The sequence below is a fragment of the Lucilia cuprina genome, chromosome 4 (assembly GCF_022045245.1).
Source record: "Lucilia cuprina isolate Lc7/37 chromosome 4, ASM2204524v1, whole genome shotgun sequence".
NCBI lineage: Eukaryota > Metazoa > Arthropoda > Insecta > Diptera > Calliphoridae > Lucilia > Lucilia cuprina.
Genome location: NC_060952.1, coordinates 81474637 through 81502001, shown reverse-complemented (window position 1 = coordinate 81502001; position 27365 = coordinate 81474637). Strand labels below are relative to the sequence as shown.

The 27365-nt window shown below is 31.0% G+C and overlaps 3 protein-coding genes across 3 annotated transcripts; 1 reads left to right on the top strand and 2 right to left on the bottom strand.

The window, feature by feature from the left end:
* The first annotated feature begins 449 nt into the window (after nt 1-449).
* LOC111679381 (protein NASP homolog) lies at nt 450-17146 on the top strand. Its single transcript, XM_023440945.2, has 5 exons — nt 450-592; nt 12203-13002; nt 14621-14780; nt 14861-15138; nt 16724-17146. Exons 2-5 carry the CDS (start codon nt 12256-12258, stop codon nt 17012-17014), a joined length of 1476 nt encoding a protein of 491 aa, XP_023296713.2. The 5' UTR covers nt 450-592; nt 12203-12255; the 3' UTR covers nt 17015-17146.
* LOC111679376 lies at nt 6057-6914 on the bottom strand. Its single transcript, XM_046948423.1, has 2 exons — nt 6639-6914; nt 6057-6569 (listed from the first exon to the last, which is right to left on the bottom strand). The coding sequence occupies exons 1-2, from the start codon at nt 6772-6774 to the stop codon at nt 6289-6291; spliced, it is 417 nt and encodes a 138-aa protein (XP_046804379.1). The 5' UTR covers nt 6775-6914; the 3' UTR covers nt 6057-6288.
* On the bottom strand, nt 17046-27365 carry LOC124419280 (probable serine/threonine-protein kinase cdc7; the record flags this gene model as incomplete). The annotated part of the gene is made up of 2 exons (XM_046947927.1): nt 17046-21550; nt 25247-27365. Coding segments are annotated over 2 exons (2379 nt in total), but the record flags the coding sequence as incomplete, so codon positions are not given.

Genomic DNA, 27365 nt, shown 5'->3' with positions numbered 1-27365 from the left:
CGGATTTGATGTTTTCTTTATATGCAACTAACTATTGTTTTTTGTTTTACAATTTCCTCTTGTAGAAAAAAACTTTAAAATAATATAGCTGTGAAAATTTTGTGTAAATAAGGACAGTAAATCCTAATACCCCTCAAAATATCTTTAAAATGACATCAAAACTTTTGCGATCGGATCTCTATTTTAGAAATTATTTGCATTTCAGTTGTTTAGTTATGCTGAGTTTCTTCAAATGCACATATTTTCAAACGTATCACTTTATCCATCTCTGTTCTGTTTGTTTTCTTCAACTGTGTTTGACAACGCGCGAATTACGCCATTTCTATGGCTTATTCTTTCTCCTTTAACATTTATGCGGCAATACTGTACGAGAGAAAGAGACCAAATGTTAAACCATTGTTTTGACAAAAAAGTTGCGGCACATTTCAGTTGTGTTTTTTGTTTTATCGCAAAAAAATATTTTTGCATTCCATTGCAAAAATTTTGTGAATACAGTTGAAGTAAAAAAAGTGAATCGTTGCAGGAAAAAAAGTTAATAATTAATAAAATAATTAAGTAGATAAAAAGAAAACTAAAAAACTTGTTAACCCAGGTAAGTTAAAACTGTTTTGTTATTATACCGGGACAACTAACAAAAAACTGGAATTGTGTAAGAAATGATTTTATTAAATTTATATACTCGATAAAGTATATGGGGAAGCGCGTTGCAGGCAGAATTTCATTTGCAAATACTGATGATGTCTACGGACTGAATACTCGATTTATTTTGTGTATTTAAGTTGAATGAACTTTTTGTGGCTTGTTTTATTTAATTTCTGCTACAAGTACTTGTTTATTTATTATAAAATTATTATGTATTAAATATATTTATGTATTAAACAAGGGGATTACTGCATTTGCAAGGAAACTGTTTAACCAAAAAAAAGCACAGAAAAACCAAACAGTTTACAGTGTGTGTCATTAGTATTGTTTTGCGCCATTTCTTTTTGGTGTTAAAATTTTATTAATGAAAACTTTAAAATAAGGTTACCAGTCTTTATTTTGCAAAATTTTAAAATTTTTAAATTATTTTACTAGTTTAACAATTTAAAAGGTTTATTTTTTACATTTTTGCTAAATTATATGTCAGTACAAAGAAACCATGCAAGCATGTAAATTAAATAAATAATATGAGTGTTTTTTTCTTCATATTTTAATTTTCACATTCTACCTATTTACTTTAATGTTATTGAACTTTTGTTGTATTTTTTTTTTCTCTTGGTAATTGTTTTAATATGTATTAATGTCCCTTGCATATATTTTTTTGTGTAAAACACGTTTTGATCTCTTCTTAAATTCCATTTATTTGAAATAAACTCATTTGACATTATTCCATTTTTGGAAAAACATACCTACATACATATGTACATACAATATGTAAGTATATATTTGTATTTACACTTCAAAGATCAAAGACTTTTGTGGTACTAACCAGGCATGGGCAATAATCAGTACTTCAATACTTGTTTCAGTAGCTTCTGATATGTGTTTAGTCAATGGTCTGTTTCATAAAGTTAATAGAGTTTAAACCGTTTAATACAAATATTTTCAAAAGTATGTTAATTTATTTCCTTTTCGGGAAACCCTCTCATTGAAGATGTTACTCATAATTCTGTTAACTTTTTGGACGAAGTGGTCGACTGATAGTTGTATATGACTTGGTAAATCTTTTCACAGACAAAATGGCAAATCTATCTAGAAATATTAAGACTAATAGCTGTTTAAAAAAATGCTAACCCTGTTACTAGATATTTCTGCGTTTATCGCCACAAATTATTGATTTGTTTTGTCACAACTGCGAATGCTTTTCCATACAAGAAAAACTAGGAAGATTTTGATTGTTTTATCAAAGTTATAAAACAGTCTCCCAGTACCTAAGTAATCCATCAAACAAGAAGTGTGTATCTTATAAAATTGTTTTGTCTAGTCTATAGTCTATTCTATAGTCTAGTCTATGGTCTAGTCTATAGTCTAGTCTATAGTCTAGTCTATAGTCTAGTCTATAGTCTAGTCTATAGTCTAGTCTATAGTCTAGTCTATAGTCTAGTCTATAGTCTAGTCTATAGTCTAGTCTATAGTCTAGTCTATAGTCTAGTCTATAGTCTAGTCTATAGTCTAGTCTATAGTCTAGTCTATAGTCTAGTCTATAGTCTAGTCTATGGTCTAATGTATTGCTTAGTCTAGACAAATTAAGTCAAAAGGTCGATCCAAAGAGACCACACTACATAAGGTTGTTTGAGTTATAAACAGTATACTATTGAAGTCCTCAATAACCTTCTTACTTCTGTAAATTCCACAAGCCAGGACTGCTTCTATTCACAACAAAAAGTAAGATTCCCATATTCAACTCGCCGCGGTTAAAGAACTGCTTAACAGCGTAATATCCAAAACAGTGTCAAAAAGGATCGTAAGATGTTTGAGATGAAATCATGTCCCATCCCGCCATAGTTTAATGGATGTTTACAGTCTATTATTACATGAGGATCCTTTGTATAGTGGAGTTTAACTGAGAGATATATATTAAAGATCATCTATAAAGAGTTTAGAGATCAGCAAACAGTGTAATAACCCAGAAGCTCTGAACACTATATTGCACATTCTAACAGGCGCAGTTTCCTATTATTTAGGCAATGCAAGAAAAATATGTTAAGGCTTCGTTGCCTATCTGATATTAACACTGTCTGAGTTCCTGCTCATATGTAGTAAATATTATGAAATGAGTAGATAAAAATGAGTAGTAGCTTTCCAAAACGGTATCTACTCTTAGTGTCTCTACCGTATTCACTTTATAGATCTGTATACTTAAGTCACACATGGACTTTGTTATAGTTTTCAAAGTCAGAGTTCCTTTTAAGAAATTTTTTAACAAATGGTTCTAAAATGAACTGCCGTGTTAGAACTGTACTCTTCTGTGAAGAAGCTGGGATAAGTATTCCTTAAAAACTGTAATGTTTTACAGACTTAAATATTTGCGAGGATGTCAGCTTTTAGGGTACTACTGGGTCTTTACGATTTTGTCGATAATCAAGTGGCTCTTTCTCTAAACTCTTTTACAAACTCTTGCAAAAAAGAAAAAAACTTTTTTTAATTTCATTTAAAACTGAGATTTCTTTTGGAACAACTTACCCTTAATTATTTGAAATAAAACAATCTCCTCTAGATTTAGCTTTAAATGAAATTTATTTCAATTTTTATTCAAAAGATAGTTTTAAACATATTTTTATTTTTGTATTCTTGATTTTATTTTTTTATATATATTTTTTTATTTATTTCTTAAGGCAAAGCGTTTACATAAAAATACATTTCATTAATATAATTTTTCCATTTGTTGTTTTGTTATATTTAATATTTTATGTAAATAATGTGTAATTTAAAAGCAATAAAAGCATTGCAATGTTGGTTTTGTTTATGTCTTTTTCATATAATGGATTATAATTAATAATAATTAAAATTAAAAATATAATAATAAAATATTTAAATAATTAATAACATTTATTTGTTTCCTTTTTTTTGCTTTTCTTCTCTTCTAGTTTAATTAATTGGTTTTTGTTTCTTTTTTTTTCATTTTATTTAACATATTTTCATTTAAGGATTATGTAAATTTATTTATTTATGTTTTATTAAACAGAGTGAATAGTTAAATTTGTTTTTTTTTTTAAGAGTACGAGTAGTAATAATAAGTATTATTTAATGATAAAATAGATTTTCTTTTTATTTTGTTTTTCTTTAGAAAATGAAGGCCATTTAATTTTTTCTTTCGACAATTTTGTTTTCTTAATATTTGTGGGGTTTTGTATTTTCTTTTTATTTTTCTTAATAAATTTAAGCTTGTTTAACAAAAATAAATTTAGAGCTTTAAGCAAACATAAGTATTAGCCTAATAACTAGAGAATAGTTAATACATACAGATATAAATATATTTTAGTATATAAAAGGCAAAAAACAAATGTACTATAAATATTACTTTGCTTAGGGAGTTTGAGAGAGTATTCTGGGAAATTAATGTTATCTTAAGTTAAATATATGTATTTTACTTTCGGTTGTCATTTTCTTTTTATTTTATAACGTAAGCTTAAAACAAAATTTATATTCAAGGCATTTGTTTTTGTATTTGATTAAGTGATTGGTTGTTATGAAAATGATATTGTTAAATATTTGATTGAAAGAATCTAATAGCTAAAATATAAATGAATTGCTGGGTATTAAAGGAGAATTTTTAGTCAATTGCTTTTAAGCCTCTTTAATCATAATGATTAAAATTTGAAAGATATTTTCATACTTCTGTGCTTTTTACACTTCAGTTGATCTGTTACAGATCACTTAAGATAATCTGTTTCAGATCACCTTTCTATAGGAAAAGTTAATCTGTTTCAGATCACTTTTCTATAGGAAAAGTTGATCTGTTTCAGCTCACTTTTCTATAGGAAAAGTTGATCTGTTTCAGCTCACTTTTCTATAGGAAAAGTTGATCTGTTTCAGATCACTTTTCTTTAGGAAAAGTTGATCTGTTTCAGATCACTTTTCTATAGGAAAAGTTGATCTGTTTCAGATCACTTTTCTATAGGAAAAGTTGATCTGTTTCAGATCACTTTTCTATAGGAAAAGTTGATCTGTTTCAGATCACTTTTCTATAGGAAAAGTTGATCTGTTTCAGATCACTTTTCTATAGGAAAAGTTGATCTGTTTCAGATCACTTTTCTATAGGAAAGGTTGATCTGTTTCAGATCACTTTTCTATAGGAAAAGTTGATCTGTTTCAGATCACTTTTCTATAGGAAATGTTGATCTGTTTCAGATCACTTTTCTATAGGAAAAGTTGATCTGTTTCAGATCACTTTTCTATAGGAAGTGTTGATCTGTTTTAGATCAATTTTCTATAGGAAAAGTTGATCTGTTTTAGATCAATTTTCTATAGGAAAAGTTGATCTGTTTTAGATCACTTTTCTATAGGAAAAGTTGATCTGTTTTAGATCACTTTTCTATAGGAAAAGTTGATCTGTTTTAAATCACTTTTCTATAGGAAAAGTTGATCTGTTTCAGATCACTTTTCTATTGGAAAAGTTGATCTGTTTCAGATCACTTTTCTATTGGAAAAGTTGATCTGTTTCAGATCACTTTTCTATAGGAAAAGTTGATCTGTTTCAGATCACTTTTCTATAGGAAAAGTTGAACTGTTTCAGATCATTTTTCTATAGGAAAAGTTGATCTGTTCATGATCACTTTTCTATAGGAAAAGTTGATCTGTTTCAGATCATTTTTCTATACGAAAAGATGATCTGTTTCAGATCATTTTTCTATACGAAGAAGAAGATCACTTTTGTATAGGAAAAGTTGATCTATTGAAGATCACTTTTTTATACGAAATGTTGATCGGTTTCAAATCACTTTTCTTTAGGAAAACTTCATATTCTTCAGATCATTGTCGAGATTTTATTGGAATAATGAAAATGTTGACAAATTTTTATAAAATAGTTTTGTATATTTTAAACCAATTGTTATCAAGGAGTCAAGAGTCATTAGTGCAAATGAACAATAAATTTATAATAAATATACATATTATCCAAAAGTTAATTAAGCATAAATTGGTTCTGTTCTGTTTTTTATAAACTTTGTTTTTGTTTAATTATACATAAATTTTAAATTTCTAATTGATGCAATATTTCATAATTTATATAATTAAAAATGCTTATTTATATCTTTCTTTTTATTTTCAAAACGAATTTTGTATAAAATAATATTTTTGTTTTTTTCTCTTTAATTTGCTATTTGAAGTGTTTAAAACTTTTTTTTTACAATATTATAAATATTATTTTTTAGTATTAGATTACTTTTTTGTTTAAATTTTCTGTTTTGTTGCAATTTTTTGGGTTTTTTTATAATTAGTTCTACAAGTACTTTTTAATACAATTATTTTTAGGTTTTTTTTCTTCTCTTGATTTTAATTTATTCAATAATTTTATTTTAAAAGCTTAAATTTATTCCCATTTTTTATTTGTTTTTAGTTTATTTTCAAGGTACTTTTTATTTCAAACTTTAATATGAATAGGTTTCAGAAAAGAAAAAGAAAAAAACTAAAATAAGCAACAAACTTAATTGGAAAAATTTTTGTTTAATAAAAAAATATACGTTTTATATTAAAGTACATATTACAATAAGTATTTGTTGTTGTTGTTGTTGTTAGGTACCGTGTTAATTATGAAATTGTTTTTTTTAATACTAATTTGTTTTAAAAAGTTTTTAATTTGCTGTCCTAAATCATTAAAGTGGAAAAGGGATTAAAACGCATTATTTTCGATAATAATATCCAAAGTACAGAGGTTATAGCACATAAGACTACACCACCCCAACCTAAATCTAAACTCCAAGAAGTTAAAAATATTCGAGCTCCTAAAAGTGGTTTAGCCATTATTGCTGGTCCTCCCGGTCTAGCCACTATACCATCTACAGTACCATCATAATCACTATCCAACATGGGACGACCTTGTTGTCTTTTAAAATGTATTATCATTAGAGTAAATAAAGCAAATAAAGCTAAAAGTAAATAAATTGTTAAAAAAAATATATTTACCAAAAAGAAAAGGAATAAATTATAACATTTACCTGCCAGTAAATACATAACACCTGTTATCAATATGGCGCTTATTTGTCTTTGACAAACACCAAAGGCTCCCACTAAAGCAGCACTGCCCAGTATTATCAGACACACTAATGAGCAGGAAATTGACAAATTTTGCATTCCTGTAAATGAGAAATTTAATAATAATTATAAATTTCTGTTTAAATTGCGTTTTTAAAGAAATTTTTAAAAAAAACATTGAGAAAAACTGGCTTAAAATTAAGCTTTTTTTGTAACAAAAATAAATGTGTACTAAAAGCATAGAGTGTTAAGGTGTAGAGGATTTTTTTTTAATATGAATTTGTATAGTTTAAATGAGGTATGATGTTTGTTTAATTAACATTACATATTATATACAATTGTAGAAATTTCTTTTAAAATAGCAATTAGCAAACTTAAATTAAAAAAAAGCAGAGAAAAAAGTTTAAACATTTAATATAAAATTGTATAGTTATTAGATTTTTATTAATTATTAAGGTTAAAGGTTGAATAAAGTGCAATTATAATGAAAAATAACGTCATCTTACGATCACTTTTCTATAGAAAAAGTTGATCTGTTTCAGATCACTTTTCTATAGGAAAAGTTGATCTGTTTCAGATCACTTTTCTATAGGAAAAGTTGATCTGTTTCAGATCACTATTCTATAGGAAAAGTTAATCTGTTTCAGATCTCTTTTCTATAGGACAAGTTGATCTGTTTCAGATCACTTTTCTATAGGAAAAGTTGATCTGTTTCAGATCACTTTTCTATAGGAAAAGTTGATCTGTTTCAGATCACTTTTCTATAGGAAAAGTTGATCTGTTTCAGATCACTTTTCTATAGGAAAAGTTGATCTGTTTCAGATCACTTTCTATAGGAAAAGTTGATCTGTTTCAGATCACTTTTCTATAGGAAAAGTTGATCTGTTTCAGATCACTTTTCTATAGGAAAAGTTGATCTGTTTCATATCACTTTTCTATAGGAAAAGTTGATCTGTTTCAGATCACATTTCTATAAGAAAAGTTGATCTGTTTCAAATCACTTTTCTATAGGAAAAGTTGATCTGTTTCAGATCACTTTTCTATAGGAAAAGTTGATCTGTTTCAGATCACTTTTCTATAGGAAAAGTTGATCTGTTTCAGATCACTTTTCTATAGGAAAAGTTGATCTGTTTCAGATCAATTTTCTAAAGGAAAATTTGATCTTTATAGCAAAAGTTGCTGTGTTTTAGACAAATAAAAATAACTGGGTATTTCAGAAAAAATAGCTGTGTATTTCAGACAATTTTTCTATGGCAAAAGTTCGTTTGTCTAAAACTTTCTATTGGATTTTTAATTAAAATTTTTCTTTTGATGACAAGATGCTATTGCCGCCAAAATTGTTATATATTCATTTCATGTAGTTACATTAATACAAAAATTGTATTCATATCCTTTCCTTTACGCAAACAAATAAACAGAAATAAAAAAATACATATAACAATATTATGTTTGCTCTTTATCCAACAAGGTCACATAGTATTTTGATTGTCATTAACATGACATGACAATGAAATCTTCAAATGTAACACCAACCAAATACTTTAATTCAATTTTAACATAAAATCTTTTAGTATTAACATTTACATTTGTACATACTTTTAATCCATTATTTTTTTTTAAATAATTTTTTGGTATTGTAACTACAAAAAAGCATTGTTTACCATAGATTAATTGGTTTTATAACTGATGTTTTAACCATTATTCCTGCAATATGTTTCATTTCCTTTAAACATTGACATTTAACAAACTAAACTGTCGCTCAATCTATAATCAAAATGCTTATTTAACATGACAACAATGTGTATTAGTTTTTGTAAAAAAAAAACCTTTTAATTGCATATAGAACCTTAGCATATGTGCTGATAATGTTGAACGGGGTAATTATACTAATGAACAGGAAGATTATAGAATAGAGTGTAATCTTTTTTTGGTGTAATGACAACCAAATGGACGAATATTGTTTAATGGTTATAAACTTTATCCTTTATAATATAAAGGATGAGCAGCTAGCTAGCTGTTGTTTAATTTCTATACTTTTTCTTAAAACTTAATTTAATATTAAACTTAAAATTCTTTGTTTTACAAACTTAAAGCAGTACCTAGTTACATTTGACATACAACACAATCTAATTGTCTTAAGTAAGCTTAAGAGAAGATTTATTTAAGTTGTAAATAACATACATTGAAATACTGCAAGAGATATCTGGCCACAAAGCTCTCTCTTTCTTTATTAAGTTTAACAAATCTAAGGCAATTTAATAAAGTGTATAAAGTATTTAAAACGACTTATAATACTTTAAAGAAGTTTTTTTCGTTAAATTGCAAAATTTAAAAAAAAAAACAGTTGTCATTTTAAATACAAGATATTTTGATTACGCAAAAAAGCCACAAGGAAGACAGGAGAGGGAAACAGTTCAGATTTTATAGTTGCTACAATTTCCACAAGATTACAAAAATGGAATTTATTTTAACATTTTTAAATTATTTTACTATACAAATTACTTTAAAAATGAGCCTCAACGGATGTACACATTCAAAAGCACATGGTTTTAAGGACACATTGAATTGCTGCACATACATACATATATACGCACACGTAAGATGACAAGTAATGTTGTTAAATTTTTATCCATTGCCATGCCGTGCAAAAGGGAAACGGATATATGACCTTGTTTTAAATAAAATAAAATTTTTATACAATTTTACTTTAAAACAATGTTCTTTGGGTGTTAAATATGTTAAATATAAACATTAAATAAACATTTCCTTCATTTTGTTTACCTTTTTCTTGTTTTTTGTTTCTTCTTTAATTTGTTAATTTATTTACAATTAAAAATGCATTTCAAAAATTTTAATAAAGAAATTTTCTTTAAAGGAAAGGATGTAAAAAAGGGTAAACTTTTCTTAAGGAAATTTTACTTTGTTTTAGTTAACATTTCTTTAAGGGATGTTGCTCTACTTTGAATCACTTTTCTAGAGGAAAAGTTGATTTGTTTTAGACGATTTCTATAGGAAAAGTTTCTCTACTTTCTGTAGGAAAAGTTGCAATAAACGATGTTTTCAGATCACTTTTCTATACAAAAAGTTGTTCTGTTTTACACAACTTTTCTAGTGTTAAAATTGCTCTTTTTTCAGTCAACTTTTGCTATGTTTTAAACAACTTGTCTATAGGAAAAGTTAATCTTTTTTTGGCCATTTTATAAGAGTCTATAAGAGTCGTTGCTTGGAATCTGAAAAGTTGCTCTGTTTTACTAAAAGCTGATGTCATTCAGGCAACTATTCTGTAGTAAAAGTTGCTCTGCTTCAGGCAACTATTATTAGGAAAAGTTTCTTCCTTTTTGACAACTTTTCCATACAAAAAATTTGCTTTTTTGCAGACAACTTTTCTATGGAAAAAGTTGCTCTGTTTTGAATAACTTGTCTATAGGAAAAGATACTCTGTTTCAGACAACTTTTCTATAGGAAAAGTTAATCTCTTTCGAACAACTTTTCTTTAGAAAAAGATGATCTCTTTGAGACAACTTTTCTACAGGGAAAGTTGCTCTGTTTTGTAAAACTTTTCTACAGGAAAAGTTACTTTTCCATACAAATTGTTAATATGATTAGGCACCTTTTCTGTAGGAAAGGTTTCTGTATTTCAGGCAACTTTTTTATAGGAAATGTTGCTCTGTTTCAGGCAATTTTCTAATTTTCTATAGAAAAGTTGCTCTGTTTCAGGCAACTTTTCTACAGGAGAAGCTGCTCTATTTCAAGCAACTTTTCTATAGGAAAAGTTGATTCGATTCCGACAACATTTCTTTGGGAAAGGTTGCACTTTTTCAGATAAATTTGCCATACGAAAAGTTACTCTCTTTCAGTTTCTCTGTTTCAGGAAACTTTTCTATAGGAAAAGTTGCTCTCTTTCAGTTGCTCTGTTTTAGGTAACTTTTCTACAAGAAAGGTTGCTCTGTTTCAGGCACTTTTCTATAGGAAAAGTTGCTCTTTTTCAGGCAATTTTCTATAGGAAAAGTTGCTCTGTTTCAGGCAACTGTTCTACAAGAAAAGTTGCTCTGTTTCAGGCAACTTTTCTACAGAAGAAGCTGATCTATTTCAAGCAACTTTTCTATGGGAAAAGTTGATCCGATTCCTACAACTTTTCTTTAGAAAAGGTTGCATGTTTTCAGATAAATTTGCTATACGAAAAGTTGCTCTCTTTCAGTTGCTCTGTTTCAGGAAACTTTTCTATAGGAAAAGTTGCTCTCTTTCAGTTGCTCTGTTTCAGGCAAATTTTCTATAGAAAAAGTTGCCTTTATTTAGACAAGTTTTCTATAGGCGAAGCTACTTTCATTCCTACAATTTTTCTTTAGGAAAAGTTGCTCCTTTTTAGACATATATTCTATTAGAAAAGTTGCTCTCTTTTAGACAACTTTTACATAGGAAAAGTGGCTTTGGTTTAGAGAACATTTCTATAGGAAATGATGATCCGATTTAGACAACTTTTTTTTGCGAAGAGTTGCTCTGTTTCAGACAAACTTGCTGTAGGTTAAGATGATGTTTTCTAGACAACTTTTCTGTAGCAAAAGTTGACCTAAAGTTGCTCTGTTTCCAGCATTTTATCTGTAGGAAGAGTTGTTATGTTTAGGCAAGTTTTCTATAGTAAAAGTGGCTCTCTATCAGACATCTTCTTTAAATAAAAAGTTGTTTGAAAATTTGCTTTGTTTTGTTTTCTTTAGTGAAAGTTGCTCTGTTTTCTAAAGCAAAAGTTCAGCTGTTTCAGACAACTTTTTTATAGAAAAAGAAGTAGCTCTGTTCCAGACAACTTTTCTATAGAAAATATGCATGCTGGAACATGTTGAGGTATGCTATTTTTCTTACTGTATCTTGTTATTTACAATTTGTAAGTTTAATTGTAATTGAAATATTTACATTAAAAGAAAACACATTTAAAAACTTTTTAATTGTAATTTACACAAATTTTTAAATTAACTGTATGCGTGCGAGTTTGTGTAAATGATGATAAATGGGGAATTAAACAAAAAATAAAAATTTTATTATAAAAAAAAAACTAAATAAAAATTAAAGCAAACTTTTAACTTTTCTACGTGTTTGAAAAAGAATTCTCTTTTAATTTTATTTTGTTTTAAAGTCAAGGCGAAAAAGAAACGCATAAAACAGGCCAAAAAAAAAAAAATAACGAATAGACACAGATAAAGAAAAGCATTAAGCATGCAATTTGATTAAAATAATGCAAAAGGATAAAATAAGTAATTTAAATTAGTTTAGTTTTAATTAAATTTTTTTTTTGGATTTTGTTTTTTGGTTTTTAATTAAAACATGTTTTGATGAGAGTTTGCGGTACAACCTACGTGATTATTGCCTTCTGTTTAAAACAAAAATATTTATAATCCTTTAAGAGAAAGAAATGTTGATAGATAAAGTTTTATAGTTTTTTTTTTTTGTTTTAAATATTTATAGTTTGGTGTTTCTTTTCTTTTTTACAATTCCACTTAAGGATACATGTAATAAAATGTTTTATCTTTAATTTTAGCTATTTTGTTTTGTTATCATATAAAAAAGAAAACGAAAAAGAAATCTACAAACATGCCAACTGAAGAACAGAATGTTGCCAAAACCTCTGAAGAGAGCACTGCAACTACCACAGAGACACTCTCCACTGAAGCCATAGTCGAACAAGAACGTTCCGAAAAGATTTTAAAAGCTAAAGAACTTTACAGTCATGGTTCACGTAATTTCTTGGTTAAATCCTTTGCCGAGGCGGCTGATGAATTAAGTCAAGTTTGTGCTCTCTATGAAGAATTATATGGCGAATTATCCGATGAATTGGGTATGCCCTATTTACTCTATGCCAAATCTCTTATAGCATTGGCTTTAGATGAAAACAAAGTTATCGATGTACCCGATGAGGAAGAAGATGATAATGAGGATGATGAGGAAGAAAATGGTGCTGAAGCTGCTGCTGAGACAACAAATGGTAAAGCTAAAGAGGCCGCTGCTGTCGGTACAAATGGCACTAAATTGGAGAGTATAAAAGAAGATGCTGTAGATACTACAGAAGAGGTCGATAAAAAGAAAGATGTTGCAGAGGAAAAGAAAGAAGATAAACCAGAAAAAATGGAAGAAGAATCAGAAGTTAGCAGTACTGATGATACTAAAACTGACAAGAAACTAGAGGAGGAGGATGAAGAGAAAAAGCCCACAAATGGTGATGTTGCTGCAAATGGTTCGGCAGAAAAGGCACAAACTTCAATTGCCATTGATGATGGTGAAAAGCCATCAACATCTAATGGTGAAGCTGGTGCAGAAGAAGACGATGAAGAAAATGAAGCGGTGAGTGAAGAGAGGAATATTTTTACACAATTTTTAAGGAAAATTTTTCACTTTTTACAGAACAAATCACATAAAAATTAAACAAATCAAATTTCACTAAATCTTGAAAATTTTCACTAAATTTCTAAGTGAAAAATTTCACTAAAATTTTAAATGAAAAATCTATTTAATTTGTGTGAATGTAAAAATTTCATTTAAATTTTTAGCAAACATTTTTAATAAAATCTATTACAAAAAATTTCACAAAAAAAAAATCAAGTGAAATATTTCACTAAATTAAAAAAAAAATATCACCAAAATTTTAAGTGAAAAATTTCACTGACATTTTTAAGTGAAAAATTTCACTAAAATTTTTAATTGAAAAATTTCACTAACATTTTGAAGTGAAATTTTTAAATAAAAAATTTCACTCAATTTTTATTAAATTTTTAAGTGAAAAATTTTATTTAATTTTTAAATGAAAAATTTCACTTAAAGTTTTAGGTAAAAAATTTCACTAAAAAATAAGTGAAAAATTTCACTCCAATTTTTAAGTTAAAAATTTCACTAAAATTTTTAGTGAAAAAATTCACTAAAATTTTACGCAAAATTTCCAAAAAATTAAGTGAAAAGATTCACAAAAATTTTAAGTGAAAAGATTCAAAAAAATGTTGAGGGAAAAATTTCACTAAAATTTTTAAGTGAAAAATTTCACTGAAGTTTTTAAGTGAAAAATTTCACTGAAATTTTAAGTAAAAATTTCACTAAAATTTTTAAGTGAAAAATTTCACAAAAATTTTTAAGTGAAAATTTCACTAAAATTTTTAAGTGAAAAATTTCACTAAAATTTTTAAGTGAAAAATTTCACTAAAATTTTTAAGTGAAAAATTTCACTAAAATTTTTAAGTGAAAAATTTCACTAAAATTTTTAAGTGAAAAATTTCACTAAAATTTTTAAGTGAAAAATTTCACTAAAATTTTTAAGTGAAAAATTTCACTAAAATTTTTAAGTGAAAAATTTCACTAAAATTTTTAAGTGAAAAATTTCACTAAAATTTTTAAGTGAAAAATTTCACTAAAATTTTTAAGTGAAAAATTTCACTGAAGTTTTAAGTGAAAAATTTCACTAAAATTTTTGAAGTGAAAAATTTCACAAAAATTTTTGAAGTGAAAAATTTCACAAAAATTTTTAAGTGAAAAATTTTCCTAAAATTTTTAAGTGAAAAATTTAAGTGAGTAGTTTCGGTAAAATTTTGAGTGAAAATTTTCACTAAAATTTTCTTTAAAATTGTGAATAATTTCACTAAAACCATTTTGCGAAAAATTTCACTAAAATTTTAAGTAAAAAATTTCATTAAAACTTTAAGCGAAAATTTTCTGTAAATTTTTACGTGAAAATTACACACGTGAAACTTAACTAAAATATTGTGTTAAAAAGTTTGTTAAAACAGATTCACAAAATTTTTTAGTGAATTAAATTCGTAAAATTTTTTAAGTGAAACAAAAAAATTTCCAAAATTTTAGGTGAAATATTTATTCATTAATAATTTGGGTGAAAATTTACTAAAATTTTTGATGAAAAAAAAAATGTCAAATATTTGTGAAAAAAATTCTCTAAAATTTGTTCTTTGCGTTTCAGGCCTCCAACCTTCAATTAGCTTGGGAAATCCTTGAATTGGCAGCAAAAATCTTCTCCCGCCAGGGCGAACGTGGTCTACCCAATTTGGCAGAGGTACAAACCGAATTGGCCAATATTGAATTTGAAAATAATATTTTAGATTCAGCACGTGATGACTATGGTAAGTTTTAAGATAAAGACACCTAACGTTTGTCGATTAATTCCCAATTCCTTGCTGCTTGTTTCTTTATTTCTCTTTAGAAAAAGCCTTAATTATTTACAAAGAATTACCCAACAACTATCGTCGTGCTATGGCTGAAATTCATTATAAAATCGGTTTAACATTTTTAATGCAACAGCAAAATAAAGAAGGTGCCGCTTCATTGAAGGAAGCCTGCAATCTAATTGCAGGAGAAATTGAAGAAATTAAAAAATCAACAGAACTTACTGAAAAGGATAAGAATAATATACAAGATATGGAGGAAACGAAACAGGAGATTGAGGCAAAAATTACAGAAATTGAAGAAACACAAGCACAGGTAAGGAGGGGAAGAGGGGTTGGTTTTAACACATATTCAAAATTATCTTTAAATTTCATCATTAATCATGAGAAGAATAAATAACTTATTTTTATATTATAAGAAATTTAGTTTAACCGTACAACCTATTTTTATACCCTACACCACTATAGTGGGGAGGTTATTATGTTGTGATGTTTGTAACACTTGAAAATATTGGCCCTAGACTCACCTTAAACTGCACAAATCGGATCAGAACTACTTTCCGAGTCGATTAAGCTATGTCCTTTCGTCCGTTCGTCTGTCCATGTATACCTTGCGCTCACGCTACAGGTCGCTATTTTCAAGATAATTTAATGAAATTCACTTCACATTTTAAACATACTAACTGGTGTATGGCTCTAGACCCACCAATCGACTCAGAATCACTTTTCGAGTCAGTTTAGCTATGTCCTTCTGTCCATATAAACCTTGTGATCACGCCGATCGCCTCAGAATCATTTTCCGAGTTGATTTAGCTATTTTCGTCCGCCAGTCAATATAAACCTTGTGCTCACGCCAATCGGCTCAGAATCACTTTCCGAGGCGATTTAGCTATGTCCGTCCGTCCGCGTGTCCATGTAAACCTTGCGCTCACACTACAGGTAGCTATTTTCAAGATAATTTGATGAAATTTACTCCACATTTTGAACATACTAACTGGTATATGGCTCTAGACCCACCAATCGACTCAGAATCACTTTTCGAGTCAATTTAGCTATGTCCGTCCGTCTATCCATGTAAACCTTGTGCTCACGCCGATCGGCTCAGAATCATTTTCCGAGTCGATTTAGCTATTTCAGTCCGTCTGTCAATATAAACCTTGTACTCCCGCCGATCGGCTCAGAATCACTTTCCGAGTCGATTTAGCTATGTCCGTCCGTCCGTTTGTCCATATAAACCTTATGCTCACGGCAATCGGCTCAGAATCATTTTCCGAGTCGTTTTAGCTATGTTCGTCTGTCCATCCATCTGTCTATGTAAACCTTGTAATCACGCCAATCGGCCCAGAATAATTTTCTGATTCGATTTAGCTATGTCCGTCCGTCCGTCTGTTCATATAAACCTCGTGCTCACGGCAATCGGCTCAGACTCACTTTCCGAGTCGATTTAGCTGACTGGTGTATGGCCTTGACCCAACTTTAAGTATACCAATCGGCTCTGATTACTTTCCGAATTGATTTAGATATGTCCTTCCGTCTGTCCATGTAAACTTTGTACTCACGCTACAGGTCGCTATTTTCAAGATAATTGAATAAAATTTCACATTTTTAACACCAGTATCATAAGGTCAGTCACAACCGACTATACATTTCACACTTTTTAACCCTAAAATTGTCAGCTGCGTATTATTATTTTTAATTAACATTGTATAAAAGAAACTCATTTTTCTCTAAATTCTTAACATTTGATCAAACTAATTGCAATCATATTACGACGAACCCAGACAATTACATACAAACAGTTGTATGTATCTATGTACATGCTTAGAAAAAGTCTTATTAATTGTAATTTAATATTCATATCTTGTATTGTGTGTTTCTTTTCTTCTACAATTTCATTGCAGAATATTGCTGAAGTACGTGCTGCTTTAGATAGTTACATTAAACCACTCAGTAGTGGTGATGTAGATGCTGGCTCTTCAAAATCTGCAACAGCAACAGCAGCCACCGCCGCCGTCGCCGCTGCCTCCTCGTTAACAGCAGATGGTACAGCAGCAACATCAGCTGCCATAATAACATCTTCGTCGAAACCTAATGATATTTCACATTTAATTAAGCGTAAAAAGCCAGAAGAGCCAACTTCAGAAGCCGAAGCTGCTGTTGCCTGTTCACCGGCCAAACGTCCTGCAGTTTAAATTATTTAGTTTTCTTTGTCCTGTATCTGTATCTGTGTGTGTCTGTTTCTTATTTTTATTAATATTAATTTTCATTTGTATATTGAGCGAGAGAAGAAAATGAAAAAAAAATACAAAATGTTATCTACACAATATGCTCATAAATTAACTGCATTCCAGTTGTGTGAATGGCCCCCTACTTCTCCTGGTTTTGTTTGTGTGTGTGTTTTTTTTAACTCCTTAATAATATACATTTTCTGTTTCACACTGAAATGTTGTTTTGTTTCTTTTATTTTTCAATTTAAACATTTTATCTCTAGAAAAAGTGAAAAACTTTAATTTATTTCTCATTTCCTTAAACAACTTTTTTCTTTATGTAAAAATTAATTCCCCCTTTTCTACTTCATATATTAATACTATTTTTCCTATCAACTGCCAGAGTCTGCTGCATCCTAACACTAACAAATGTCCTAAAGACCTCTTCATTTTTTTCAATAATTTCTCTAAAATTATGAAAAAATATCTATATATTTTTGTTTAATTTTCATTTTGCTACTTAAAAACAGTAAGTTTTGTTGTCCTGTTTGTGTCCTTCTTTTTTTCTTTTTCTCTTATAATAATTATTAATAAATTATTCATATTTTTATTCAAATAAAATAATGCAAATTACTGCATCAACTTATTAAGTTGAAGTAGTGCATACACAACATAAAATATTTTTACACAAATAGTTAATAAGCGTATAAAACAAACAAAAAATTTAAAATATTTAAATAAAGTTTTTTATTAAAAAAATTCTTAACTAAAACTATGAATTTATTATTTTCTCAAAGCACTGGACTGGACTGGACTAAAGGAGTGAACAGTAAAAAACTGCAGATAAGGACTTGTTTACATCACAACTGGAACTCTAAACTGCTGGACTATGAGAAATAACTTTAGGGAATTGTTCAGGACATAACTGAAACTGTAAACTGCTGAACTATGAAGGATTTTGGCCAGATAACGGAAATGTAAAGAAGTGGACAAAACTAAAACTTGACGAATTCTTCAATTATTCTTCGGAAAAATTGCAATAAAACTAATTTACGAATGTTTTCTAACTAACGATGGAAAAATTATATCAAAATCAACAAACCCTAGGTCAAAGGAAATTTCTTCTCGAAGCACTGGACTGCACTAAAGGAGTGAACAATATAAGACTGCAAATAAGGACTTGTTTACATCACAACTGAAACTCTAAACTGCTAGACTATAAGAAAGATCTTTAAGAAAATGTTGGAGACAAAACTGATACTCTAAACTACTGGACTATGAAGAATTATTATGTCCAGTTATCGACAATCTAAAGGAATGGACAAAACTAGACAAATTCTGGAAATATTTTTCGGAAAAAGTTGAAATAAAACTACTTTACGAATGTTTTCTAACTAACAATGGAAAAATTACTTCAAAATCTACAAACTTTAGGTCAAAGGAAATTTCTTCTTAAAGCACTGAACTGGACTAAAGGAGTGAACAATATAAGACTGCAAATAAGGACTTGATCACATCACAACTAAAACTATAAACTGTGGGACTATAAGAAAGAACTTTAAGGAATTGTTTGGGTGACATAACTGAAACTCTAAACTACTGAACTATGAAGGATTATTTTGCCCAGATATCGACAATCTAAAGGTGTGGACAAAACTTGACAAATGCTTGAAATATTCTTTGGAAAAGAAATCAGTTAGGCGTTATTTCTTCTTAAGTCTCTTGAATGAGTTTGGGATTAACAAACTTAGCAGTTCATTACGAAGATCCTCTTTAAAAAGTCTCAAGACTTGCTAGACGTGGCACAACTTAGTTGGGAATTCTATCTTCTCTACTGACTTAAAAAGACATTGAAAAATTCTAATCTTTATTCCTAATGGCAGAAATACATCACATACTAAACCAAAGGACTCTATGTACTACTCAGTCATGCGTCTTTTCTTCTCGAGAATCTTGAACGAGTTCATGGTCAACAAACTCAGCAGTTTATTAAGAAGATCCTCAAGACTTGCTAGACGTGGACACCTTAGGTAAGGAGTTCTGTCTGCCCTCATGAATTAGTTGTAAATAGATTATCTATTACGCTGACATTTGCTGGGAAAGTGGAGCGTTTCCTTTGGCCTTAAGTTTGTTCCTTTTTACATAATAATTCATGCCCTTAAAGTTGAATGGAATAAGCTAATTGGTCATGCCATTAAACTATACTAAAATATGAATACCCTAACTATGCCGTTAATCCTAAAGGTATCAACTTGATTTTGTGGTGTGGTGGCAGGCAATAGAATTCAATTGTTACTGGCAAGATGGCGCCAACAATTGATATGTTAACTATAATGAACTGGTTACCAGTTGACACGTGTTCTTAACTCTGAAAGTAGTGAGTACTATAAAGGACTCTTAACGTAACTTTTGTTACAGTTCGAATGAGTAAACATCTTTTTAATGTTTAATCGCTGGACGACCTTACAAGAACATAATCTCAGAGGTGCGGCACTAATAAATATGATCGGATTTTTAGAAAAACCGGGTAGTTCTCTTGGCTCCTGCAAGAACCATATAGTCAACGAAATTTAGCAGGAAAACCATTATGTATAAACTATCAATATAAGGGAATGGCAATTCTAAGGGTATCCTAGCACGCAATCCACTTATTAGTGAGCAATACACGTAACCCAGCCCAATATTTTCCATCATGCAAGGGGCGTGGCCTTGCATAAACGATGTCCTTTCGATTCTTCCTGAGTGTTTACGTACAAGTAAACTGCCATGTTAACTTAGCAAAACCTAAAAGTAAATGCCATCTTGATGCAGTTGAAAAGAGGATTTGTAACAAAGAATTAAAAAAACGGGTTCCACTGAGAGGCCTTAATATTAACTCGAAGATGAAAATCTTTCTACGTATACTGATTCTTAGCGAACGAGAAAAAAGCGTTTATGATACATGTCCTTCCTTAATGTATACTAGACACATTGGACAATCATCGGACGAGCCTGAACACCTACCAGACACAGGATATGTCGGAAACTTTGAAACACTGAACACTGTCTTGGTCAAGCGGAACATTAGTGCAAATACCAGCAGGAATTCGTTACTACACGAATACCTTTAAATTGGAAAAAAAGTTATCCTTGGGTTCTATATTAAAGACTCAGAAACAGCAATATGCTACCGTTTACCTAATCATAAACCAGGTTTCATAAAACAGGAAGTCAGAGCAATAACGGAAGTAAATCGGATTAACAATTAGGCAATTAGGGCGATATCAGGTGATAGAATAAAATCCAAGACCGTATTGGATTGTAAAAAAGCTTTAACTGAACATTCTCCCAGAGGTAAAGTTTACATCATACGGGTACCAGGCCACTCGGAAGTAGTCGGAAACGATGTGGGAATGTAATTGCTTTAAAATGAAAGGAGCACGATGTAGTTAACTTGCTGAATGCCGAACCATTTGTATACAGAATCATTATGATTCTATGGGGTGACCCTGATGGAAGCAAGACGAGAAATCTTTTCCAAATAAGCAAATTGAAGATTCAGAGAAATAAAGATGTGGAGAGGACAGTAAAACTCTGCAGCACTTACTTTGCCACTGCCAGGCATTCGTCGAAATTAAATCAAAATATCTTGAAAGTGATGTTATTACGGAAATACCATTTCTCACTAATACTAATTATGTAAGTTTTACAATAAATATTTTAAACGTTTTCTCCTTAATTTTTTTTCGTTCTATAAAAAACACATTTTCTTACATGTATCCTTTTCTTCTATTATAAGGTGTTTTTACACAACATTTAAAATGTGATTAGAGAGTTTTTAATCACAATTAAATAACACATACTATAGGATGGAGTACCAGTTACAGCGGTGAAAAATTTAAAGGTCAACCAAAAGGTCTTACTACTAAACAAAGACCAAATCTTTCCATTCTATTTCTAAGGAATTTCTTATTTGTGCAGGAAAAGAAAGAAAAGGTTTTAATATTAAGAGGAATCTCTTAAAAAGGTATTAAATTTTTTAGACCTTTCCGTAGAAGCCATTACATAAAGTAATCATAAGTAAAGACCCTTAAATTTTTCCCGCTAATTTCCGCTAGTACTCCTAACATACATACATTGTACATAGATACAAACATTTATCAAAGTGTATGTGTGTTACTCAGTTAGTAATTAATTAGATTTGAAAGTCATTATTTTTTGTATATAAAGAGAAATAGAGAGAGAGAGACAGATATATATAGAGAGACATGAAATTTTACACCTAGATTGTACCATACGTACTTAAATGAGGCTGCAATGTGGTCTGTGACTCACTATGTTGCCAATCGTTGCGCTGCTCCTCGCCTCGTGCATTTTCCGTTGAGCCCGCCAAATAGTTAAGGCATGTCGGTGCGCTACGGGGAAATTTTGGATGTCGTCTCAGTTCTTGTATTTCATGCAGAGGAAGATCTATACATAAAGTCCAAATGCCACCATGCATTGGCACCAAAAATAGATTATCACGACGAAAACGATGATCGGCTAGAATGAAATTAAATTGTTATTAAATTAATTATATAATTATTGTTGTTGTTAAGTTATTGTCAAGGTCTTTTAAATTGTTAACTGATTTTTTTATTTTAATTTCTTAAATTGAATATTTTTCTTTATTTTTTTTCTAGACAATTTTCAAGCCACCATAATCATACTGTCAACTTAAATTTTACAAGTTTCCCTTTATGGTTTGTCAAGTATGCGTGTTTCTTTATCATTCAATAAGAAGGTAAGAGCATTTTTGTTTATTGTTTGGAATATATAATACCCTACTTAATATTACATTTGCTTTAAAAGGCAAAAAATTCTGTATAGAAACCATAGAGGAAGTCATATAGATGTAAATTTATTTCCAAGAACCTAATATTTTTTCTAAAGTTTGAATGTATTTTTCTAACCTTTAAAAGTTTTTTTCTGAATGATGTATTTTCTTGTTAACTGCTATTGAAGGACTCTATATTCGCATTTTAATAGAGTAAATACTACGTACGATTAGTTGTCTGAACTAATTCGATCTTATTAAAAAACTGTTGCTCCACAAAAGATCACTTCTTATTGTCCGGGATCCCTTTATGTACTTTTGTAAAACTTCTTCGTGAGAAATATCTTTTCACCTAAAGAAGTCTCGAAAAGTTTGAAAATGTTCGTAGCGGTGCAACGTGTGATTAACAAATGCTTCCCAAGGATTCAGTTCTAGTTTATGTTCAGTTCTAGTTCAGTTCTATTTCAGTTCAAGTTAAGTTCTAGTTCAGTTCTAGTTCAGTTCTAGTTCAGTTCTAGTTCAGTTCTAGTTCAGTTCTAGTTCAGTTCTAGTTCAGTTCTAGTTCAGTTCTAGTTCAGTTCTAGTTCAGTTCTTGTTCAGTTCTAGTTCAGTTCTAGTTCAGTTCTAGTTCAGTTCTAGTTCAGTTCTAGTTTAGTTCTAGTTCAGTTCTAGTTCAGTTCTAGTTCAGTTCTAGTTCAGTTCTAGTTCAGTTCTAGTTCAGTTCTAGTTCAGTTCTAGTTCAGTTCTAGTTCAGTTCTAGTTCAGTTCTAGTTCAGTTCTAGTTCAGTTCTAGTTCAGTTCTAGTTCAGTTCTAGTTCAGTTCTAGTTCAGTTCTAGTTCAGTTCTAGTTCAGTTCTAGTTCAGTTCTAGTTCAGTTCTAGTTCAGTTCTAGTTCAGTTCTAGTTCAGTTCTAGTTCAGTTCTAGTTCAGATCTAGGTTAGTTCTAGTTCAGTTCTAGTTCAGATCTAGGTTAGTTCTAGTTCAGTTCTAGTTCAGTTCTAGTTCAGTTCCAGTTCAGTTCTAGTTCAGTTCTAGTTCAGTTCTAGTTCAGTTCTAGTTCAGTTCTAGTTCAGTTCTAGTTCAGTTCTAGTTCAGTTCTAGTTCAGTTCTAGTTCAGTTCTAGTTCAGTTCTAGTTCAGTTCTAGTTCAGTTCTAGTTCAGTTCTAGTTCAGTTCTAGTTCAGTTCTAGTTCAGTTCTAGTTCAGTTCTAGTTCAGTTCTAGTTCAGTTCTAGTTCAGTTCTAGTTCAGTTCTAGTTCAGTTCTAGTTCAGTTTTAGTTAAGTTCTTCTTCAGTTAGCTCTAGTTCAGTTAAAGTTCTACATTACACATTTACCCTTTAAGTCACAATATAATGTTAAGTTTCCGCTTGCAACTGGCGGGAATTCGAAAATACTGTTAGGAGCAAGTAAGGCACCGTCTGCGAGACCCTAGTGGTAGGAGATTACGAAGTACACATGTATTCAGAGCTTTTATCTTTTAAACTGCAATGTCTATGAACTAAACGTGATTGTGAACTAAACCAAACAGAGATTCTACTAAAAATCAGAACTGATTACGGTCTCTCCAACTTATTATTCCTAAATAAGTGTACATTGTAGTTCGTACAATATGTTAGGATATTTCAATCAATTTTTTCCTATGGCTTCTGCTGTCTGTCTTCCAACCAACCCAAGTTAACATTGAAACGAAAAGAAAACTTTTCTATACAGTTACAAATGTGAAGTTCATATCGTTATTATTTAGTTTTCTGTTTTCACTTTATTCTCTGCTTTTGCTAACTTTAGACAGAGGCTAAAGGAAGACAACGGGTATGAATAATATTAATGCCGCTCCCAGTTAAAGGTTAAAGCACTGTATTTTTAGAGTTTAGACTAAGTAGTATGTATGTAGTACAAGGTAGAAAGATAGAAAGCAAAGGTGTATAAGTTTGTATGCAGTTCTATACACGAGCTAAGTCTTACTTGTCTCTATTTGAATAAGGTCAAGGTTGTGCGCTTGGCAATTTAGTTTTTCTGTTTAGTAGAATTTGGATAAAAGTTACTTTGACGTCTCTCACTGGCATAATGACGATTTAATATGTCTCATCCAAAAGAAGCATAAGAAAGACATTAATGTTTATTTTATGTTGCATGTTTCGGTTGAAACATGTATACTGACAATATACATTTATTCATACATAAGTTTTTACATAAAAGACTTTAGCATTTATATACTTAATTCTATGTAGTTACATGCTTTAAAGTTCTTTTCGTATTTGTGGAAATTATTCAAGCATTAAGCACGGAAGGATGTATTCTGATATAATGAAAAATGACTTTGGGAAAGATAAGAAGAAGTATGTTTTTCTTTTCTTCTCTTTTTTGTGCTTTAAACTAACTTAAAATAAACACTTTATAGAGAATTCAAAGTTTGTGAAATTGATAAACTTTTAAATTTACACAATTTAAGAGAGGGAAATTGTAATTTTATTTATGTTTAAGCTGAATTGTTAACTATTTTAAATGTTATTTGAGAAATTGTGAAAATATCTTCCGGAAAATGTACAAGCGCACTACATTTATCTTGAAGCACAGTTCAACATCTCTAACATGTTGCGGGTTTGATTTGAAAACTAAAGATAAAGTTGCAATGCTGGATATTGATATCGATTAATGTCTTAGGACATTTGAAACATACTTCTTGGGAGGGAAGATATCGAAGACTGGAGACTGAACGCATTGTAGTATCATCAAGGGACGTTAATGCTGGGCGCTAAGTAGCAGACATTAGTGTCACAATAACAAGCCTCTAAATTTCGAAAAAGTGTAATAATAACTATTGAATCTTACAGAAGATATAAGGCTGCATTGAGAGCCTTTGAGATACCGATATGCAGACATTTTCGAGAACTCATGAGGTACTGTTCCCAGTTTGAAGAAAATAGTGTAGTTCAGTTCTAGTTCTGTTCTAATTCAGTTCTAGTTCAGTTCTAGTTTAGTTAAAGTTCAGTTCTAGTTCAGTTCTAGTTCAGTTCTAGTTCAGTTCTAGTTCAGTTCTAGTTCAGTTCTAGTTCAGTTCTAGTTCAGTTCTAGTTCAGTTCTAGTTCAGTTCTAGTTCAGTTCTAGTTCAGTTCTAGTTCAGTTCTAGTTCTGTTTTAGTTCAGTTCTAGTTCAGTTCTAGTTCGCGCTCACTTTAGTCTTTCTGGGTAAAAAACACATTGAATTGCTGAAGAGGTTATCCTCTTCGATATATCCATGAGATGGAAAATTTAGCTCTTTATATAATATGCAACACAATCGAATTTGTATGGAAGGATACAAACATTCGTCTATTGGCTCTATATTTATATGCAGACAATCACAATGTGGCCTTAAGATATTCCATCGGATGTGTATTCAACTACTTCAAAAATAAACGATCAAAACGAAATTTTCCAAACTTACCTCTCTTATCCGGTTTCAACATCGCCACCTTATCCTCCATTATCCATTCGAGCTGTAGATTTGAACGATTCGAATAACGATCCAGACTAATACGATCCCATTTAACATGTTCCCAATGATCGGTCATAATGGCGGCGCAAAGCATTGCTGTAGCACTGGTTGTCATCAGTAGAGTTACAAATAGGAAAAGCACAGGCGGTGGACCCATGCAACAGCTTGAGCAACATGATGAGGAGCCAACATTACTGGTCACATCCATGGCCGAATTGAGCGAGGTGGGACTGTCTAAATTGCCGCCTCCCGTTTGATGCATAATTTTCGAGGAACAACTGCTATTGCGCAACAGAATACTATTGCTACGTCGTATAGACTCAACGGCAGCGGCAGCAGCTGCTGTTGTCGCCGCTGAGGTATGAGGATCGAATTGCAGTGAGCTGGCAACAACAGCCGAGGGATGTTCATAAATGCTATTATGGCGTGAGGGTGAGAAGTAGTAACAAGTCGTTTGTTGTTGCTGTTGTTGATTAAGTTTCTGTAGATTACTGCAACTAGGATTGCTATTGCCACCACCAAAAATACTGCTGCTGCCACTGCTGCTTCTACCACCATTACCATTTGCCACCACACCATCCGCTGACGCACATTCATTGATGGTAGTTAAGTCCTCATTGCTGGACGAATAGATAATCGACTGTTTGAATTGATTCGAATAGCAGTTCTGTTTAAAAGTTACTGAAGGTGCCACGTATTGTTGCTGCTGCTGATAATAGTTTGCTCTCGAGTTGGCGGCGTTGGGGGCATAAAGGGCCTCGTAGTCGTAGTGATGGGGATTGCGATAGATCACTGGCCAGGAACGTGTTGTCTTCGAATTGTGCGAATAGGTGGTAGTGGTTGCAGTAGTAGCAGCAGTAGTACTAAAGGTGTGGTTGCTGTTGGTGGTGCTTGTGCTGTTGTTGTAATTGGGTATGGCAGTAGAGGCAGCAACGCCGGTGGTGTTTAAAACGTTTGTTTGATATTGCGCAATTATGCTATTGTTGGGCGATGCTAACGTAGAAGCGTTAGCCGATGTAGGAGGCGTTTGCGTGAGCTGTTGCTGGTTACGTTGAAGATCCGAGAACAGAGGCGTATGCTCGTTGGCTTGTGTATGGAAATCGTCGTCGTTCTTTGGAGCGGTTATATTCGATGTCGTGGCCGTACGTTTTGATTTTGTTGGTTGTTGTTGTTGAGTTGGACTTGTTGTTGAAGAGGCCTGTTGACGTTGCAACACATTTCTTACGGTGGCTGCAATTGTCGAACAGGGCCCCTGACCAGCCGAAGGCGTTATTGAGCTAGGCTCGCAATTACTTTGCAGTTTCAATGGTGGCAAATGTCTGGACACTTTGCGATTGTTCCCTTTAGTCGAGTCGTTATTGATGGTGGTTGTTGCGCTGTTGTTGGCTGCTATCACAATGTTTGCTGGCGTTGTAGCTGCTGCGGCTGCTGGCGTTGCGTTTGTTGCTGTTGTGGGTACGGCGGTAAGTTCATTGAAATCCTCCTCCTCTACTAAAGTCGCTCCTGAGGATAAAATTGTGGAATTAGTTTCGTTTGTATGATGGGACAAGCAATCAAAGTTACTTTTACTTTTACTGTTTGTCTGATTTGATATTGTATTCTTCAAATTCTTGATGTTGTTGATGTTATTAATGTTGTTGATTTTGTTGTTATTATTATTGTTGTTGTTTAATTTATAGTTGTTTTTATTATTGTAAATGTTGTTGATGTTGTTGGTATTGGTGGCGGTGTTGTTGGGAAAACTATAGAATTGATTTTGTGAAAAACTAACAGATGAAGGAGTAGTGGTTGAAGTTGTTATTGTGGTTGCTTGTGGTTGTGTTGGAGGTGTTGATGAGGGGCCTACTGTTGTTGTTGTTGTTGCTATTGCTGTTACATGATTATGACTACAACTATTATTACTACGATTACAACTACTACTAGTTGTACTACTGCCACAACCGTATTGACTCTCTGTGGGTGGTGTTACGGGTGATGTTATACTAACTTCCGGTACACAGCGAGCAGTCACTTTATAGCGACTGCCACTGCTTGTGCCCAAACCCAAGGCACCCTTGGTACGCACCAG

Excerpts from the sequence above, each read along its gene's own strand:
- LOC111679376 (XM_046948423.1), bottom strand. The coding sequence starts at position 6,774 with ATGCAAAATTTGTCAATTTCCTGCTCATTAGTGTGTCTGATAATACTG. Across the intron at positions 6,570-6,638 it reads TGTTATGTATTTACTGGCAG|CTTTATTTGCTTTATTTACT; the intron begins GTAAATGTTATA and ends ATTTACTTTTAG.
- LOC111679381 (XM_023440945.2), top strand. The coding sequence starts at position 12,256 with ATGCCAACTGAAGAACAGAATGTTGCCAAAACCTCTGAAGAGAGCACT. Across the intron at positions 13,003-14,620 it reads ACGATGAAGAAAATGAAGCG|GCCTCCAACCTTCAATTAGC; the intron begins GTGAGTGAAGAG and ends TTTGCGTTTCAG. Across the intron at positions 15,139-16,723 it reads TTGAAGAAACACAAGCACAG|AATATTGCTGAAGTACGTGC; the intron begins GTAAGGAGGGGA and ends ATTTCATTGCAG.